The following is an 18,912-nucleotide window of genomic DNA, read 5'->3' as shown; positions in this document are numbered from 1 at the left end:
AGAGTGTCTTTCACTACTGTTCTGCCTGATCTCTACGGGGCAAAGCTCACTTCTAACCTTTTCCTTTTTACGAGCTATTGCTTTTTTCTCCCTCTTTTCACCTGGCAGCAGTGCTCTGGTTTTCTTCCTCCTGTCCTTGCTTTCTCCTACTAAAGACTGTTGAGGGAGATGGAGTAGCTTGTATCACTGCTTTGCTCTTTGGTTTGGCTACTTTGCTCTCGAGCTGTCAAAATTTTGATTACTTAAAAGATGTTTACTGTGTGCATTCTGATGTCAAGGTATGAGAAAGTGGAGTCTTAAGAGTGGTCGCTGTGATAAGGAAGGGCATCTAGGGAAACTTCAGAGCAGAGCATGCAAAATAAATCACTGTTTAAGTGCAGGCTTAATGTGCAAAGAGGTGTTTGGTGGCTGATTCATGGAAAAAAGCACTTACAGCTGCTTCCCCCCTGCTGCACCTCTGTACTGGAATGGAAATGATGCTGAAAGGAAGCTGGTCCAGCCCTTGTAACTGAAACATCCAACCTAGAACAGACCAAAAATTGCAGTCAGAGTATCCTGTGGCTGTCTTGGTCATATCCTCAGCAGAAGTTGATGTCTCTCAGTGTGGTTGTCTATGGATCGAAGTTAAAGAATAAAAATAGCCAGTTTTGGAAGTAGGTGAAAACCGAGATATTGGCAGGTCACCATTTTGAGATGCAGGTTTGCTACAGGGAGTGAGGAGAAAGAATGAGATTGCTGCTTGATGTGGTGGATTTTTTTCTGAAAAAAGGGAGAAAAAAGACCCACCCACAACCAACAAAAAAAGCATCAAATCTTGTTTGTGGGTGTTCTCTGAAAATCTCTGTGGCGTGGTTAAAATGTGGTCTGCAAGCACTGTTCTGAGGGCAGCCACAACTAACTGTTATCCTTGATTACAGGAGCTAACACCGTAACCTGCTGTTGTGTGTGTCGGCTCTGACAGGAATATAACATAGCACAGGCTGGCTGAAAAGATAACAAATTCTTTTGAAAAGAACAGTTTCCTAACGTGACACACTTGTTTTCTGCTTCTCACAGTCCCAGTAGCTGTTGGGGGTGTGTGTTTAAAATCCCCAGAAAGGTTTGTAGATGATTACAGGAGCTAACACCGTAACCTGCTGTTGTGTGTGTCGGCTCTGACAGGAATATAACATAGCACAGGCTGGCTGAAAAGATAACAAATTCTTTTGAAAAGAACAGTTTCCTAACGTGACACACTTGTTTTCTGCTTCTCACAGTCCCAGTAGCTGTTGGGGGTGTGTGTTTAAAATCCCCAGAAAGGTTTGTAGAGGGGGAAATAAAGGACTACTTGCAAATGAGAAACTACCACGGGTAACACGTGCGGTCTGCTCTGCTGCAGTTAAACCTGCATTGGATTTGTTAAACTGGTACTTGTGTTGCTGTGTGTTCTGCTTGCAGAGAAGATTCCTGTCTGTCCAAACACTAGGTTCTGTAGCTCTTGACTCTGCTATACCTTTCTCTAGCTTTGGGGTCTCATCTGATACGGGAAGTGTATGTGTTTGAGAGTGTGTGTGTGTGTATGGATAACTTTGCATTCTGATTTAAAATACATGGGTTTCTCTTTTCTGGGAGTGGACTTCAGTGGTTACTACAGATTTACTGCTTTAAAAGTGCTGATGAGAATATACAGAAGAGCATATTGTCTTCATTGTCTGTTACAGATGATCAAGATACTAAGACTGATTCTGTTGTATCTCCTGCCAAAAAGCAAGACCCTGTCCTGCTCCACCAGGAGATAAAGCAAGAAAACGTATCTGGAAAGAAGAAAGTCTCTGCAAAGAAGCAGAAAGTTGATAATGGTGAGTATAGACTGTGACTTAGGTCAGATAAACTGAACTGTTAAACCTTTTTGCCATCTATACTTCAGTTTCTCTTCCTTTGAAAAGAAATTCTTAGAAGAGTAGCTCTTAATTTGGAAAAAGCAGGAATTCCAGGTAGGGAAGATTGTTCAGCTTGAGGTGTTGTTTTATTTTATGAACATCTGGTACCACTGACCATGGGATGATGCTGTGAACCTTCTGAGCTCTTTGGATCCAAACATCCACACTTGGTTTGAGTAGTGAAGCATTGACTTAGAGTATAAGCTGAGCAGCCCCTAAGTTGCTCTGAGCAAGGCACGTCTGGAACTGCTGCAGTCATCTGCCCCAGACAAGACTGTGGTTTTTTTAGCAGGTTGCTTTGACCACATTCCTCTTTTATTGTCCTTTTGTTATCTGGCTGTTGCTCCAACAGTCACTGCTCATCTTTGCTCTCAAGGCCTTTACTGTTCATCATCCCTCGTTCTCTGCCAAGATGCTGTTTCTTGTCTCCTCTTGGCTCGGTCTGCCTCTGTGTTTTTCTCACAATGAGTGCTGTTGTGCTGAAGAGCGTGACCATGAAGTTCTGTGATGCTACCTTGTTAGCTTCTCAAAACTCTTCTTCACTGGGACAGCTGTGAGGAAGTTGGTGGCTGGTGGACTGCTCCTGGAGTGGACAACGTTGGTCACAGACCTCAGGGTCCAGATCAGTCATGGGGCCTGGTCAGACCAGGGTTGGGGTTCCCAAATTATATATGGTTCCTGTATGTTATAACAACTGAAAGCTTTGAAACTATTTGAAATATTTCCTTGATGCATCCTTTGCCCTTTCTTGAGGGACCACTTTATGGACAACAAACTTGTCTATATGTGGATAATGCTCAAATAAGTGTTCATGCCAGCTCAGCCAGCATTAAAGCAAAGCTGTCAGCACTACACAGGAATAGCTCATACATTATTTGAATGCAAGCTGTTCTCTTTCAAAGCCACCTCTCCAAAATGACAGAGCAAAAATGAGCTGTGGTGGGCACCTGGATTAGCCAAGACAGCACTATGGGGATTTCAGATGTTAGTCACTGAGAAATGTCTGGCTGATATTAAATAGATTTTGAAAGGAAGGGAATAAAATGAAGCAGGGAAGTTTAATAAGGAGAGGAAGGGAAAAGGTGAGGATGGTAACTGAGTTGAGTGGTGGATATTTCTGCTAGAGGAGAGCTCTCTTTGCTTCTGAGCTTGTGGTGTGTTTGCAGGTTGCTTAAGTGAAGATACTGCCAGGTGACACAAAAGGTCCATAAGCCTATTTTGCACCTTAACAGCAGCCAGAATACAAAAGTGTTTCCTACCCAGCTTTCTGGCAGCCAGGAATACATGTTTATCTTGCAGTGATGCTGAAACCTTGCATCCCACCCAGCTCCTCCTCTCTGGTGTGCCACATGGCATCTGCTGTCCATCAGCCCTTCAGTCGGGGCTGGCTGGCTCAGTAAGCTTTCCTGCTGCGGCGTGGTTCTGCACAATGTCTCATTTTGGGCAGTGTGGATCAGCAGCTCAGGTGCTGGGCATGCAGCAAGTCCAGCTCTGTTGCTGGCCGTATCTGTTGCGGTCTGTTACTCTTCCTCCTCTGCTTTTGTCTTGGCAGCACAGCCTGAGAAGCTTTTTGGGCAGAGGAATTCCTCACCACATTTATTCAGTGCTGTGTGAATGGAGACCCGAGGTCGGTCAGCACCTCTGGGTACCTCTCTGAATATTAATGATGCTTAAAGCCTGCTCTGACAGACGAGATATCTTCATTAAGTGCAGTTGAGGCTGCATGTGAAATAAGCTCAATTGCTGTCCCTAGCACACACTCTGCCCGAGTGGTTTGGTTCCCCGGTGATGTAATCTGGGTGAAAATGCTGACAGGAAGGTACCAGCTTTTAAGAAAATAGGGGCAAACGACTTTACTATACTCAGACTTCAGGGATGCTGAATGATTTCATATGCAGCCACGAGTAAACCAGTCCCATTGATGCTATGTGCAACTCTCATCAGAGTGAAATGAAAGTCAAAATCTAAAGCTTCTTCTCTGCTACTTGTTAAAATACTGCAAGGCAGCTTTGGAAACAGAAATTTAATTGAAGCTATTAAATTACTGTGCATTAGAGACCTTTACTTAATGAACTTGCCTGAAGAGCTTTAATGAGTTAAGGTGTGAAGGATAATAGAAATAGAGAATATAACTGTTCAGGTTAGAGATGCTTCAATCCAGCTCTCTTATATGTTATGTACCTTTTCTAGAAACGTTGATGTTAATTATTACAAAGCTTTAACCCGTCCTGTGGGCTTCTGATTACAGTTTTGGTGGATGAACCTCTTATTCAACCTACTACTTATATTCCTTTGATGGATAATTCTGACACAGGCACTTTGGAAAAGCGAGAAGCGGTTGAAGTGGCCAAACAAAACGGGAATGAGGGGATCCAGAAGAGCGGTGTCAAGAAGCTAAAGAATGAAACTGATAAAGGTAAGAAACCAGTAAAAAAAATCTCTGGCGTAGTGTGTCTGCAAATCTGAACAGGGAAAGCATGCTGTGTGCTTGGGGAGGGGGGTCCTCTCTTATTTGTTAGGAAGAAGTGATTTGAGGAACACACTTGTGGCTGCAGGACACTGTTGGTTCTTGTGTGTGCTTGTTTCTCCCCTCTCTTTGGCACTGCTTTGCGCTATCTGAATCCCTTTCACGCTGACTCTAGGCTTTTTTGTCCTCCCAGTGAGCAAATGGGTGATCGCAGACCACACAGATGGCGTGTGAGCTACTTCTACAGTAGAAGAAGTACTGCTAACAGTGCTGGACTCGGGAGCTCTCAGCAAGGGCTGTTAGAGTTCACTTGAGAGTGGGAGCACAGCTCTAGGTCTGTTCGTCGAGCAGTGACTCCCTGCTCAGGCTTGTGCATAGGGCTGAATTTCCAACATTGTTTCCTGGTCACTCTTAGAAACCTCTTTTTTTCTTTTTTTTTAGATTTATCTTCTAAAATGCTCACTTGAAAGCTTCCTGGCAACAACTCGTGGTACCTAGGTTGCATTCCCGCTTGCCTGAGGTGTGCTTCTAGCTCAGTGGCTGCATAGCACTGCCCTGCAGCATCAGAGCCTCTCACATGCACCCGTCCCTTCTCATTTCCTTTGCAAGCTGTAACCTTCTATAGGAGCTCCTAATTCTCCTGTGTCAGCTGGGATTTGCCCTCCCAATATAGAAATCTTACCCTATTCTAACTGTAAGCTTCTTGGGTGCAAGGGCAAGGTCTTCCTGTCTTCAGGGAGCCCAGGGCTCAGGCTGGTCCCAGTCAGGCTGCTGTAGACTCCTGGTTAACCAGACTTTGGTCTCAGGATTTTGGCATATTCCTGGTGACAGCATCACTGATGATGTCAAGGCAACAGTGATGTGAGCTGAAGTCTGTGGCCAAGAGTAAGTTAGATTTAGGACTAGGAGAGTGCGTGGTAGAATTTCTCAGTGCTTCCTCTCACTGTTTCCCTGAACTTTTATTCAGCAATTTGGTTTTAGGCTGGGTAATTTTTCTTAGAGTTTTAGTATCACCAGCACTTTTTTTTTTTTGGTCCTTCATTTATTTTATCAGATTCTGGAGAGATTTGTTTTTGTGTGGCTTGGTTTCTGTGGCACACTTAGTACAGATGCTGGGAAAACTGGACCCTTCTTCACGATCTGTGGGACACTTTCTGAACCAAGCATTGCTCTTAAACTTTTCCTTCTTTTCCTTCCCATTCCTTCCAGTCCCTCGATGTACTTTAGTGCATTGGTGAATATTTGACACAGATGGTGGGTGCCTGCCTTGTGCTTCCATTTACTGAAGTTAGGGGGCCACCTAATGACCTATGTACGTGCAGCCTCCTTTTTTGTGAACAAATGTTGCTTTTGTTCCTGTAAAACTCCTGCTCAGTTGGGTTGTGTTTCCTTGTTTGGGTCTTTTGAAGCACTTACTGATTTATCTTCCTGCTGCTGAACTGCAGCAGTTCATTTCCAAAGTTAGACTGATGGAATATTTTTCTGGTTTCGCTGTATTGTAATCAGAAATGTGTGAGTTAATTTGCTACCTTGTCACTTGTATACTGCTTGTGGAGCCAGGCTGTCCTTTAAATTGAGAGCTCAGTTTAAATTACTGTCATAATACACTAGAAAGGGCTCTTCAAGTATTCACATTAATGCTATTTTTCCACCCCCCCAAAAAAAGTGTGTGTTATGCTTTGTCTTCTTGCTAGCAGCGCTATAAATGTTACCAACTGTACAAACAGAGTGCGGGGATTCTTTTCCCAAAGCTGTCAGCTGGCAGATTGTTATCGGATTTAAATCGGAGATATGTTGTTTTTGCTGAATGTTCGTGACCTCTTACTTCTTGGCGTTTCAGGCTGAAATTAAATATAATGCGTAATGATGCCCCATCACATGCTGTTTTGAGGCAAAAGAAATAATTCTGTACGGAGTCCAAAGTAAATCTATCCTCCCTTCTGTGTTGCAGAGAACGCTGAAGTAAAATTTAAAGACTTTGTCATGGCCATGAAGAACATGATCTTCACTGAGGAGGAGGCCCGTTGCATAGTGGAAGTGTTAAAGGAAAAATCGGGTGCAATTCACGACATCATGCAAAAGGTGAATGACCATGGGTGGCGGGGAGAGAAGACTATTAAATAAGCCGAAGTGGGAAGACATGCTGTCAAATTAGCTCTATCAATGATCTCTGCATTCTGTCTTTGGAAGACTTTTTCCAGCTGGTCCGTGGTTGCTTTGCATGCAGAAAGCAGTTGTCGGTGTCTGTGCGCTGCCATCTGCCATCCCATGGGCTGGCGAGACGGGCTGCCGGCTTTGGACCGCTCGTAAAGAGCAGACATAACCATGGAGAATAAAGTATCCAACGTGGGGCTGCAGCTGCTCTGTGTGTGTTGGCACGGGGAAAGGCTCTCTGGTGCCTTTCAGGAGAGATCTTTTGCAAATGTGTAAATAGGATCAGCTATAATGGAAATTAAGGAAGAGCTGCTGTGGCTGTGCACTCAGCCAGCTAGCTCTGTGTTTTGTGTCTCTCTCCATCTTTTAAGTGCCTACATTCTGGTTGGCTGACTTCTTTAGGTATTTTTCATGGGGTTGTAGGACAATTCAAATTTGAAAGGTACCTCAGAGGGTCTGTGGTCCTACCTCCTGCTCAAAGCAGGGCCAGCTCAGAGGTCAGCCCAAGGTGCTCAGGGCTTTATCTGGCTTTAAACCTCTGGGGTCTGAGACTGCTCAGCCCCTCTGGGCAACCTGTGCCAGTGCTTGGCAGTTCTCTTTGAATTTTTATATTGAGACCAAGGAGAATGGTGACCACCAGTATCTTACAAATATCTGCTCCACCCTCCCATGACTCATTACAGTTGTCACTTCGTGCTTGTAACGTCGTGTTTGTAACACTCGAAGTCCTGCAATTCTGCGTCCTTCTGTAGATACAGTACCAGAACAGAAATGCAGAACTGGGTATGTGTCAGCTCGATTAACGCAGTATGGTATCATAACACAAAATTTGGGCTGGAAGGGACTTGAGGAGCTCATGCAGTTGAAACTGCCTGCACAAAACAGGGTCAGTGTTTGAATTTGGAGCAGGTTGCTTAGGGATTTGTCCAGCTGGGTCTTGAAGACCTCCAGGGACAGAGACTTTGCAGTCTCTCTGGGCCCTTGTTTTAGTGCTTGACTGAAAACCCTGTAGTGGGACACTTGCAGCAGTATTCCCTGCTTTATTCAGAAAATCGGTCAGCTTGCTTGCTGTATTTGTTGTTGTTTGGGTTTTTGTGTTGGTTTTGTGTTGGTTCCTTTCTTTGTAAGGAAGAGTTTGTGTTAAAGGTAAATCTCTAGGATCAAAATGGGTTCCTGGGTTTGTATATAACCAGAAAATGTAGGTTTCTGTAGATAGGAAAATATTCACATTTCCATCTGTAGCTCACACAAGACTTTGTCAGTGTGTTTTGTGTTTGTGTGCAGTACGATGCCATTAAAGGAGAATTTACAGACAAATTCGGTGTGGGTTTAGGGAACCGATGCTCTTTTTTGCTGCTTCAGTTAACAGGCTTCATTGGGTGAAGTCTGTAGATTTTAGAAGGTTTGCCTGTTGCCACAGTTGTTTCTTGTGTTTTAGGACCAGGATACAAGTGGTGGGACTGTGGGGATCCTTGCTCCAGTTCTGGTCCCTGTAGTTTCTCTGAAACTTTGTGTGTCACTGTGCCAGCAGAAATGTAATTATGTCAAGTGGAGGCTCTCTGAAGCGGAAGGAGAGACCAGATCAGTGTTCCCTTTCTCCCTCTGTAGTGAGATATTTCAAGAGATGAATTTTGTTGGGTTGTACCTGCTTTGAGCATTGGCTGGACCAAGTGATCTTGGAAATTCTGTCCAACCTCAATTATTGAATGATTCAGCATCTCTGCATCTTTTCCCTTTATTTCTCTTAGTGGCTGTGCTTTTTTTTCCCCACCGCCACCCCCGTCCCCAGTGCCACCACAGTGGCTTTCTTCCAACCCAGAAGCACTTTAAGAGCCCATTTATTCTCTTAATTGCTTTGAAAATGTATTTCCGTGTCTAATGAAATTGGCGCTGCAGGCTCCATTAGCAGCAGAATTGGTACTGGTGGTGCCATGCACACCGTGCAGACGGGCGATTGGGGGGCAGGAGGGGGTGTTTCTTCCCCTCAGGTTTGCTTTGCTGCCTGCCAGCGTGCTCTGCAGGCACTTGTGGCACGTATGAACGTTTTGATGTACTTCTGCAGGCCAGCAAGGCTGAGACGGCTGCGGCTGTACATCAGCTACAAGACAAAGAGAAGATGCTCGCTGCGATGAAGGAGGAGGCGGCTGCTGCAAAGGAGCAGTGCAAGCAGCTAACCCAGGTAAATATGGAGAGGTTTTTGCATGTAGAGAGCCATCGGAGAGGAGTGGAGGCTTGTAGCACTAGCAGGCAGCAAATGCTGGTTTACTCGGGTTAGTATAAATTGAAAGACTGATTTTTAATTATTTTTTTTTATATTGAGAAAGCTTACCAAGACACTGTTTAGTTTTATGATGGTATTAATGCATTTATGCAGAGTTATCCTCTGGTAGTTTTTCCAGAGAGTTCACTTACTGAAACTTATATGCTGAGACTATTTTTCTTATCAAAAGGTTGCTCTAAAGACGCTTCCTTCTTGAGTTATAATATGGTTTTGTGGATGCAAATATGAAACAGCTTTTCTGCATCAGAATTTTAATCTGGTCCATATTTACATGCTTGTGTGCTTCTTGGCACAACAGTCATCAGTTTTCCTCACGAAGGAAGCTACAGAAAGTGTGGACTGCCTGCTTAGCCCCTTGAGTTGCAGCTCTGGTTGCTTTACACTTGCTGGGATACTGATGCGCCACTGTCAAGACTGGTTTATGAAACTTGACTTTTCTTTTTAATGATGGTTTCAGAGGAAAGTAGTTATGGAGTGAATTGAAGGCTTTTTGGGGGAGGGTTCTTATGTTTTGTCTGCTTCAGGGGCCAGAAAGCTGAGTGGCCAGAGATGGGAGCAGAGTGGCCAGAGGGCAGGGGAGTTGAGAGCCTTGGCAGATGAGAGGGGAAGAAGGGAGTTGGGTATTGTGGGAGCTCTGGCAGGTTACAGGTAGGTGAATATTTGGGGTAGTCAATACGTAATTGTAGGGAGAAAGGACTTGTGATCTGCTTTGAGGGGGAAGAGAGTTTCAAATAAAAGGGAGGAGGTGTTGCTGATGAAGCAGAGGAGATGTATGAAGGAGCCTGGTGTGGGGGAGGCTGATGTGGTTGGGGAAAAAACACCTGCAGAGTGGTGGTTGTGAAGGCAAGGTGGGAGCTGCAGAGAGGTAGGAGTCTTCAGGGGTTGTTGCTGTCTGGACTGGGGGAGGGAAGGGAGAAGGAGAAATAAACGGGCATTCCTAGGAGCTGGGAGAAAATGGGTAAGAGCAAAGTTGCTGCAGTGCTGAAGTATCAGGATAAACAAGGGGGAAAGCTCAGCTTGACCGACAAAAAGCTCTATATTCTAATTCATGTGTTTCTCTGAAAACATTGCCAAAAGCTATGAGGGACTTCAGGGTGCAGAGATGATCCTGCAGGGGTGTTGATAAAGATAACAACAGGAGAGTATAAATGACAGCAAGAGGTGCCTGACCTTGGAGGTATTTGGCAAAACATGAGCCAGATGAAAGTTAATCTGCCCAGGACCTCTGTCACTGCCTTGGTGGGGCAGGGGGGGCTGCTGAGGGGTGCTGCAGTTGGTGGAGGGGTAGCAGGAAGTTGCAACGTGTCCTGGTGCACTTCTTTTTCAAGCTGTTTACACTGTATTTGCAGAAGTGACTTAAAACGTTTGAGACTCAAGTTCCTAAATACCTCCGTGAGCGTGGGCTCGGGATCTTGTGTCACTTAATGCATTCAGGGGAGCAGCCTCCTGAAGCAAGGAAGCTGGATCTAAAAGACAGAATAGCTTTTATTTAAATTAAAACGTGGAAGAAAGGTATAATTACTCTGAGGAAATGAAGGGTATTCAGACTAATAGTTTAGAGCACTGAAATGATGTGTCAGGATGCCCTGGCAGTGTAAGGAGCTGTGTGCTGTGCTGTGTCGCTGAAGACACCTGAAGCTTAGATGGTACAAATACCTCATTCTGCTATGGGAGCTTGCTGAAAGGGGCACTTAATGTTTTTGCTTACTGCAGCAAGTGTGTTTATATTGCAGAGAAGCAGCTGTATGGATTTCTCAGGTGTCTGGGTTGAATTACTGGCTAATAAATGAATAATTTGAATAGCAATGTGTATTTTCATTTGAAAACTGCAATATGGCATCGTGCTGGTGGGATTCTGGGCTTCTCTGGCTGTTGCTGGGTACTAATAGCCCATCTCTTCTGGCAAAACTCTTCACTTTGCAACCTGCTACAAAGCAGTCGTTTGCTCTGAAATGCTCTGTTGTTCTGCCACAGTTCAATTTTGCAAACTGGAAGAACACAGGTAAATGTGGGATGAAAATCTAGGCTCTGCCCCGTGTGAGATCTGTGACTTTAATTGTTAGGACTGTGTAATTTGGCCAAACTTGATAGAAATAAGGCTCTAGCTCTTCTGAGACAACAGAATATCAGTGTTCAAATTGTCAGACCTGTTTTTAGTAAGTGTGAAACTATGCTGATCCTGAATCCTCATAAAGGTGCTGGAAGCTTGGTCAGGTCAAACACTGCGATTTCCCTGATTGAAGATTGATGCTGACTTCGGTTTGCTGCACGTTTGCTGTATTTTTAGTTATCATAAAACACTTAGACTGTAGGAAGGAGCAGTAGATGACTTATTTCCCTTTTTCCTTTCCACCCAAGGAGCTGGTTGCAGAAAAGGAGAGAAACGGTTTGCTTACAGCGAAAATGCGAGAGCGCATCAACACGCTAGAAAAGGAGCACAGCACTTTCCAGAGCAAAATACACGTTAGCTACCAAGAATCTCAGCAGATGAAGCTCAAGGTAAGTGCTTCGCCAAATCTGTTTGAGTTGATGTTCATGCACAAGCAGATCAGTGCTGAGAGATCGTTGCTTTAACCGGGATGCAGCATTTGTTCACTCGCAGAAATTGGCTTCACTGGTTACCCTTAGCGCAGTGTGCTGGTAGCTGATGGTGTAACCCATCTGCTTGAGGATGGGAAACTTCATGGTAGATTCCTGACTTTTTAAAAAAAAAAAAAAAGACAAGGTATCCTCATAGGCAACCTTTGTAGTGTGTAAAAGACCAGCTCTAGCTAGAGAGTCCTTTATCTGATTGTTTTCCCTTCATGGTGGTCTGCTGAAACGTTATTCAATTGAAGTGTAAAATCTAATTGAAATACTCAACTTGAGAGCCACTGATGCTGGCGATCATTTAACAGCTGATAAATCTAATTTTCTAAAATTATAGTACAGAGTGACAAATGGCATAAAGTACAGAAAAATAGAATTTCCTAGGGGAGTGCTTTGCTGAAAGTACTGGAAGGGCTGACACTTGCATTTTGTTTTTTAAGACCCTTGCTACTCTCTGCTTAAGTTGTATTGTAATAGAGTGACCTCAGAAGAGTTTGCTTGTTCAGATTAAAAAGTTGAGCTTAAAGTTTTCTAAGAAAAATGGCCCCTCTTACACCCGATACTTAAATTTCACATTCTAGCTTTAATACTGTGTCTCCTGCCTCTGCACTTCAGAGGGTAGCATCTCTGCAGTTCTGGAGCAGAACTACATTGTCCTGAGCAGAGACAACTTCCTTTGAACCTGTGCAGACAACTGCATGATGGGTCTTGCTGCTGGCTGGAAAGAATGAGGGTCTGGGCAAGGCTGGAGCAAGGCTGTGTGGAAGAGCTGGTCCTCTGGGTCTGCTCCCTCTGCTGATGTGCTGTAGCATTGCAGAGAAGCTGAGATTTAACTGTCCAGGCTTCCAGTTATGTGGGGTTTGTGCCCCTGGTTCTTTTGAGATTGTGTATATCTGTTAGCATTCAAAAAAAAAAAAAAGGTGGGGGGAACCACGTGAACCCCCCAGCAAACATCCAAGGAGCAGCTTTACGTGTGTTGGTGCCGAACTGGAGGCATCTGCCCTACAAGGCACTGCTGTCTCCTGCTGTGGTTGTTACACAAACATTTGTTTGGATTTTTTTCATATCCAAAATCCTCATTGAGTCAGCCATTTGGTGAAGCTGGGTTTTAGAAATGGTGTCAGCCATATCTACAAACTGGCACTGGTAGGGAGGGAAAGAAAGCGTTCTAGCAGTATGTGCTGGAGGGTTTTCAAAGCAGGCTGGGCTGTAAGACCACCTGTGCTATTGTCTGCACATACAGAGACAATTTGTGCCTTTGAATCCTGGCTTTTGGGTTTGGTTGCACTATTCTGAAACAACCTTGGATTACCACGGCTTTTCTCTGCCTCGGTTTGGGACCATGTTGAAAATGCACTCAAAGGATCCTAAATGCGACCTAAGTAAAGGATCTATTTTGCAATCTTTGGGATATTAGATGAGGACCGGCCACTTGCAGTTTTCGTGCTATAATCTGTGTATTGTTAGTTATTTTATACTTTTTCTGCTTTGTTTAAAGGCTTTGTAAACTTCTAATGTTATTTCCCAGTGCATTATTTTATTTCGCTTTGGAAAAGTAGGATATTGATACCCAGTTACTGACAAGTATCTGAAATGACACAGCTGAGCAATCGGTATCCTAAGGAACACTTGAGTACTATTTAAAAAAGAGAGATTGCTGATACACAGTTGATACACTGCTATAAAAGGAAATTTGTGCATTTATTCAAGCAGAAGAGTCTGAGCTGCACAGTTTAATTTCAGAGTGGATGCGTGAGGAAGGAGGTAAAGCTGCTTCTCTCTGAAAAAATCCACCAACTTTCATTTATTTAAACTAATGTCACATCTTATCTACTGTAATAAGTTGCTGAGTTTTTTGTTGCTGCTTAGTTAATCTTTTTTCCCCCCCATCAGTTCCAGCAGCTCCGTGAGCAGATGGAGGCAGAAATAAGCCACCTGAAGCAGGAAAACGGTATCCTGAGAGATGCTGTCAGTACTTCTACCAATCAAATGGAGAGCAAGTACGTGAGCAGCTACTTGGGACTGTGTGTTTTTAAGCCTTCCCTGAAGAGTTGTTCTGGTTTCTGCTCCTTTTGTTCCCATCTCCTCGGCTGTCTTTGAATTTGTGGTTAAACTGTGAACACTCTCTGAATGTGTGGTTAAACTGTGAACACAGTTACTCTGGGATGGGGAGGGAGCTGTTTGTATTTGCACTGAGCCAAGGCTTTGAAAACAGATGACTGTCACTTATCAATCTGAAGCCTGAGCTTTTAGAGTGTGGGTGCTGAAGCTTTAACAGAAAAGTGCAGAAGTGCACGGGTACCCTGATTTTAGGTGTTCTGTTCATAAGATGAAGCAGCATTTTTTCCTTAGTTATTTCAAAATTCTTAGTTCAGGCAAACTTAATATGAAAACAGAAAGCTTTTTATTTGCTTAGACACAAAGAGGAGCCTTTTAAAATTCTTGCCTTGGGCTCTACAAATGCGTGAGAGAGTGTGTCAGATCGCTTTGTAAGTTAATAGCTAAGTCAAGGCCAGGAGGCAGTGTATAGTCTCAAGAGATGCGTGCAGTGAGTAGTCCAGGAGGAACAGACTTGAGTAAGTCTGAGATCAATAATGCTTTATAGGAAGAGGAAAGGAATGTGAATTTCAGTGTGAGGCCTTACCTTATGCTGAACCTCTTTAGTTAATAAGCCTGTCCATATTATGCTCATCAGCTTGCAAACATTTTAGAGGCACTGATGCTTGTGGCTTACTGCTGACCTTTTGTTTCTGACTCAGTGGGTTGTTGCTGCTGTGCTGATGGCCGAGAGTGCTTGACCCTCATCCCTGTCTTAGGATGAAGAAAAACCACCCACCCAGTGCAGCCCTCTGGCTGCAAATACAGGACTTAGTGTTGATATTTGAGTAGCGGTTGTTATGGCCTATGCTTCTTGTGGGGGGAAAGAAAAAAGCTGTGAAACTCTTTATTTTTAGGCAGTCAGCTGAACTGAACAAACTGCGGCAGGATTACGCCAGGCTGATGAACGAGCTGGGCGAGAAGAGCAGTAAGCTGCAGCAAGAAGAGCTCCAGAAGAAGAACGCAGAGCAGGCAGTTGCTCAGCTAAAGGTGACTTGGGTTTTCTCTGAGTTACGCCTGAGGCTTTGTCTGAGCCAAGTGCTGAATTGGGTGGGATGTGAAGCATGTGAGAAGCGCTTTAGCTGTTTCCCTGGCCACTGAATCTCCCTATCTTCTTTATATGTGCAAGGATCTATTTTCAGATAGGCTAAGCCAGCCTATGGGCTTATTTAATGTTTTTATTCAGTGCTCTGGGTTTTGAGTGATTGCAAACCTTCCTATGAAGTGAAACTTGCTTTTCAGGGTAAATACCTGTATAAAGTTTAACTGGTGATGTTGAACTTTCTTTTCTATGAGTGTACAATTCCAGAAGAGAAACTTAGTGTTGTGGGTGAGAATGCCAATGCGGAGCCCATGACACTTGTCATATTTGCAATTAAGTCTGAGTTACCCAAAGTTCTCCAAGCCTTTTAGCCCTTGCAGGTGGAGAACTGATACCTAGAGTCGAGACATGCTCTAATTATTAATGCAGATTTGGGTGATGCATGGCTAGTCTGGCTTCTAGTGTAAATTCTGAACTGGCAAGGGCAAAGATCCTGCACTTCAATATTAGAGAAACTGTCTTGTTAAGAGCCTGTAATGAAATCCTGTTCACAATTTGCCTTTCAAATTAATAGGCTAAACTGCTCTAGGAGGAGGATTACAGGACACTCTGTCTCTCTGATGTGCCCTAATGGAAACAAGAAACAATTTTACTTCATTGCCATATGTTTTGGGACTAGCACTGAAGAGACACACTCTGAATGTTTCAAAAATAAATTAAAAGTTGGACTTCTTTTCATTAACTCTCTCTTTAATGTGAAGGTCCAGCAGCAGGATGCAGAGAGAAGATGGGAAGAAATCCAGGCTTATCTCAGGAAAAGAACAGCAGAACATGAAGCAGCACAACAAGGCATGTATCTCAAAACTCCCATGTAACACGGAATTCCTAAATAACGTTTACTGTAGCGATTTGGTTGTTGCCATTTGTTAAAAAGGCCATTATTGAAGTAAGCTCGGGTGAAGTCAGTCCTGCTTCAGCACCCTGGGGAAATAGGATGTTGTGATGCCAGGTAGTTTGGATGCTGATGAGAGCTGAACCTTGACTTGCTGGGATGAGGCTTCTAATCAGCCTCCCTGTTTACAGTGAACATTATTTCCCCCAGATTCAAATATTTGCTCCTTGAATTAAAATCCTGACGTTTCTGTTACAGATGTGCAGAATAAGCTTGTGGCCAAAGACAACGAAATCCAGAGCTTGCACAGTAAACTTACTGATACGCTGGTGTCAAAACAGCAGCTGGAGCAGAGGATGTTGCAGTTGATGGAGGCTGAGCAAAAGAGAGCTACTGCGGAGGACTCCCTGCAAATGCAGGTGCAGGTAATATTGCTCAAGTTTCTTAAGCCTTTGGTTTTTTCCTCCTGCTTTGTGCTTGTGGAAACACAGTAATATCCTTGAAATGTTGCTTTAGTAAAGCTTTCCCACTGAATAAAGAATGAGAAAACTGCATGCCAGTTTATCATCTGGCAGCTTAAGAAGTGAGACCTTGCGTGTGGTGCTGTGAGGTCTGGGACCGTCTCAGGCTTGAGAAGCACTCTGGGCATGTCAGGAAAATGTGCTGACCCAGGCAGTTTCTCAGGCTGTGAAATGATGCTATGGTCTGGGGAACACCCTGGAAGAGCAGCCATGTACCTTTGATGTTTATGTAAGCTCTTCCAGAGTGATCTCTCTTCTCCTGGCATCGAGTCATGACAGGCAGTGTGGACATAGCTCTGGAGGGCTTCAGTGAAACCAGATGGCATATGGTTGGGCAGGGAATATTTTTCTCTTCGTACAGAACAGGTTCTTATGCTTCCACTCAAACTGGTTCATCTCAGTGGGGAGAAAACCAGTGACTTTGAATAGTGTCTGACATGTAAATGCTAAACTGTTCTTTACTAACGTAATCATGGCTAAGAGCTAATCCTAGCAAACGTTGACTAGCTGCGGATCTCAGCCTGCTTTTCTCTCTGTGCTCTCTTACAAGGACCTGATAGAGCAGAATGATGCTTTGAAAGCTCAGCTTCAGAAGTTTCATTCACAAATGGCAGCCCAGGTACAGCATGTTCTCAGACTTTCTTTTGTAGTCTTGAATTGTGAACTTTCATTGAAAGTCAGATTTACTTTTTTTTTTGTGGCTGGATGAGAGATGCGTAACACTGAAAACAAGGACTTGTTACTGTCCTCTTTTCTAATGTTTTTCAAACTGGTTTAAAACTTAAACTTCTGCTGTCCTTTTGGGAGAGGGAAAATCCACTTATTTCATCCTGTAGTGGCTTTCGTTTATAACCAAAGGGTAGAATACCTCTTCCAATGCTTGTTTTCTGTAGCTTTGCATGTGTACAATTCTGTCTTGTGGTTCTTTGGTCTTTTGGCAGTCCAGTGAACTGTCTGATCATGCTTTTCCTTTGTGTATCAGGTTAAGAAGCGATGTCTTATGGTAGCTCCCATACAAAGCTGTTTGTTTGTTCCAGTGGTGGTTTCTGTGCACAAGAGGAGGAAAAAAAAAACCCAAACGTGTCCACCCAACAAAAGCACCAAGAAACCAACAAAGCTGCACAATTCCTTTCTCAGTTCTTTTAGTCTCTGAAATTTCGGTTTCTAGGTTTTTTGAGAAACGTTTGCTGTAAACACTCTGTAAAACCTCAGTCACTGAAGCAGCTTCCATGTAGAGCTGGGTCACAGAAATTGGCTCAGAAAGGCTGTAACTTCTGTGGGCACAAGAGGAGACTGTTCCTGTGCAGTTGGGTGCTGTGTTCTTTTAATCCTGGACATGCTTTTGATGTAGTTTTGATTTAAATTCAGCATCAGATTGAAAATGTGGTATCTGGCGTTGCTTGAAGTGCTTTAACCCATTGGGTGGGAAACGTAGGGAAGGAAGAGGCTCTCTGGATTTACAGGATCTTCAAGACCTACTCCTCTCATCCCAGCCCTTTAAAAGGGCTTTGAAATGAAATCCCTAGGGAAACTTGACTTTTTAGGAAGCTGTTGGAAGGAGGTGTCCACTTTGGCCGTGTAGCCCTACTGGCCATGGAATAGCAGGGCTGTTTTCCACCATGGACAGTTGGTGTGAAAATAGGACTTTGGGGAAGTGAGGTTGGACTGGATGCTGCTCTGGACATGAGGGTTGATGATTGGCTTGGTCAGTAAGGAGATCCTCTGGGACTGGAACTATTTGTTCTCTTTGACTTTTTTTCTTTCTCTGATGCTGTTCTCGATGGTGTGATCTGGATAAGGCAATATAGGAGTTACTGCCTGGTTCCATAGGCGCAAACTCTGCAACATCCAGGATTTTGGGGAAGGGCAAGGCTGGATAAGGAGAACCATGTATCTGAAGCACAAATAAATGTGGAGGCTCTGCCACAGCTGCTACCAAACCGAGCGTGAAACAGGCTGCAGAGTTCCCTCAAGTCCTTGATAACCAGTGTGATGGGTCTCTCCTGCCCTGTTGTAGGTGACCACAAAGGAACTGCCTATGTTCAGGGGGAGAAAAGTGCCACCTGCTGATTTTATGCTGCTGTTTCTCTTACTAACACAAGTCTTGATGCACTGTGCAGGGTTTTCTTCTTTTAAATTCAACTGGTTTGTCAGCAGAATGTCCCATAAGGCACTTAATCCTTGGGAGAGAAGTGGTGGTGTTCTCTGTGGCTTGTTTGAGTCTGGTAAAGGGCAAATAAGGTGGTTCATTTTTCCCCTTCATGTTGCCTTAGGCCAAAGGGGAGGGGAAATGAGCATGTGCTGGTGTTCCTTCAATGTTCCTTAGCCAGGAGATAGTTGGAAGTGTCCTGTGCCAATTTAAAATAACTGGACAAATCCTACAAGTACTGTTCCTGGCTCACTGTAGATGATGATTCTTTGGCTTGCTTTATTTTCAGCTATGTTTTTGTTTTTGTTTTCCTTCTGCAGACCTCAGCTTCAGTCCTGGCAGAAGAACTACACAAAGTGTGAGCATTCATTTCCTCTGGTATCTGGGAGGTGTTAATGGCTTTTGATGCGTGCCACCTTTCCCGCACGCACGTGCAGTGCGAAGGGGAGGGACTGGTGAAGGAAACGGTGCTCTCTGCTTTTAATTTCTCACTGTGATTTGAGAGCTGGGAAACAGCTTCCTGCGGATTTCCTTTCCATGTCTGGCCTCAGGTTTGGAGTCTGTATGTGGCTCTATATGCTACACAGAAAGCAATTCCTCCTCTTGATTGCTGCTGCCTATGTGCAGGGATCAGCACAGCGTGCAGGAATGTGCGTGACCATGAGAATCGTTAATGCTTGAGCTGTGTGGCTGTGCCAGGAGATTTCTCCCTTTGGGAATTGGGGTAGTTGTTGTGTTTCAGAGCTAGTGAATGCCCCATAAATTTTTGGCAAGCAAACAACATTTAAAACGCTGGAAAAG

General features: G+C 44.1%; 1 protein-coding gene across 1 annotated transcript in view; it reads left to right on the top strand.

Annotated features, from left to right (window-relative positions):
• The window catches only part of KTN1 (kinectin 1 (kinesin receptor)), a gene marked incomplete at its 3' end in the record, with an annotated part of 46,142 nt that overhangs the window by 584 nt on the left and 26,646 nt on the right, over positions 1 to 18,912 (top strand). The window contains exons 2-12 of the mRNA XM_010183542.1: positions 1,701 to 1,838; positions 4,168 to 4,335; positions 6,338 to 6,468; positions 8,603 to 8,719; positions 11,180 to 11,320; positions 13,304 to 13,410; positions 14,365 to 14,497; positions 15,311 to 15,398; positions 15,700 to 15,866; positions 16,513 to 16,581; positions 18,432 to 18,469. Coding sequence (XP_010181844.1) covers positions 1,701 to 1,838; positions 4,168 to 4,335; positions 6,338 to 6,468; positions 8,603 to 8,719; positions 11,180 to 11,320; positions 13,304 to 13,410; positions 14,365 to 14,497; positions 15,311 to 15,398; positions 15,700 to 15,866; positions 16,513 to 16,581; positions 18,432 to 18,469 — 1,297 coding nt within the window. The remainder of the gene's footprint in view (positions 1 to 1,700; positions 1,839 to 4,167; positions 4,336 to 6,337; positions 6,469 to 8,602; positions 8,720 to 11,179; positions 11,321 to 13,303; positions 13,411 to 14,364; positions 14,498 to 15,310; positions 15,399 to 15,699; positions 15,867 to 16,512; positions 16,582 to 18,431; positions 18,470 to 18,912) is intronic.

The sequence above is a fragment of the Mesitornis unicolor genome, unplaced genomic scaffold (assembly GCF_000695765.1).
Source record: "Mesitornis unicolor isolate BGI_N332 unplaced genomic scaffold, ASM69576v1 scaffold384, whole genome shotgun sequence".
NCBI classification, from domain to species: Eukaryota; Metazoa; Chordata; class Aves; order Mesitornithiformes; family Mesitornithidae; genus Mesitornis; species Mesitornis unicolor.
The sequence above is the reverse complement of the archived record's forward strand: the minus strand, read 5'-3'. Positions and strand labels throughout refer to the sequence as shown.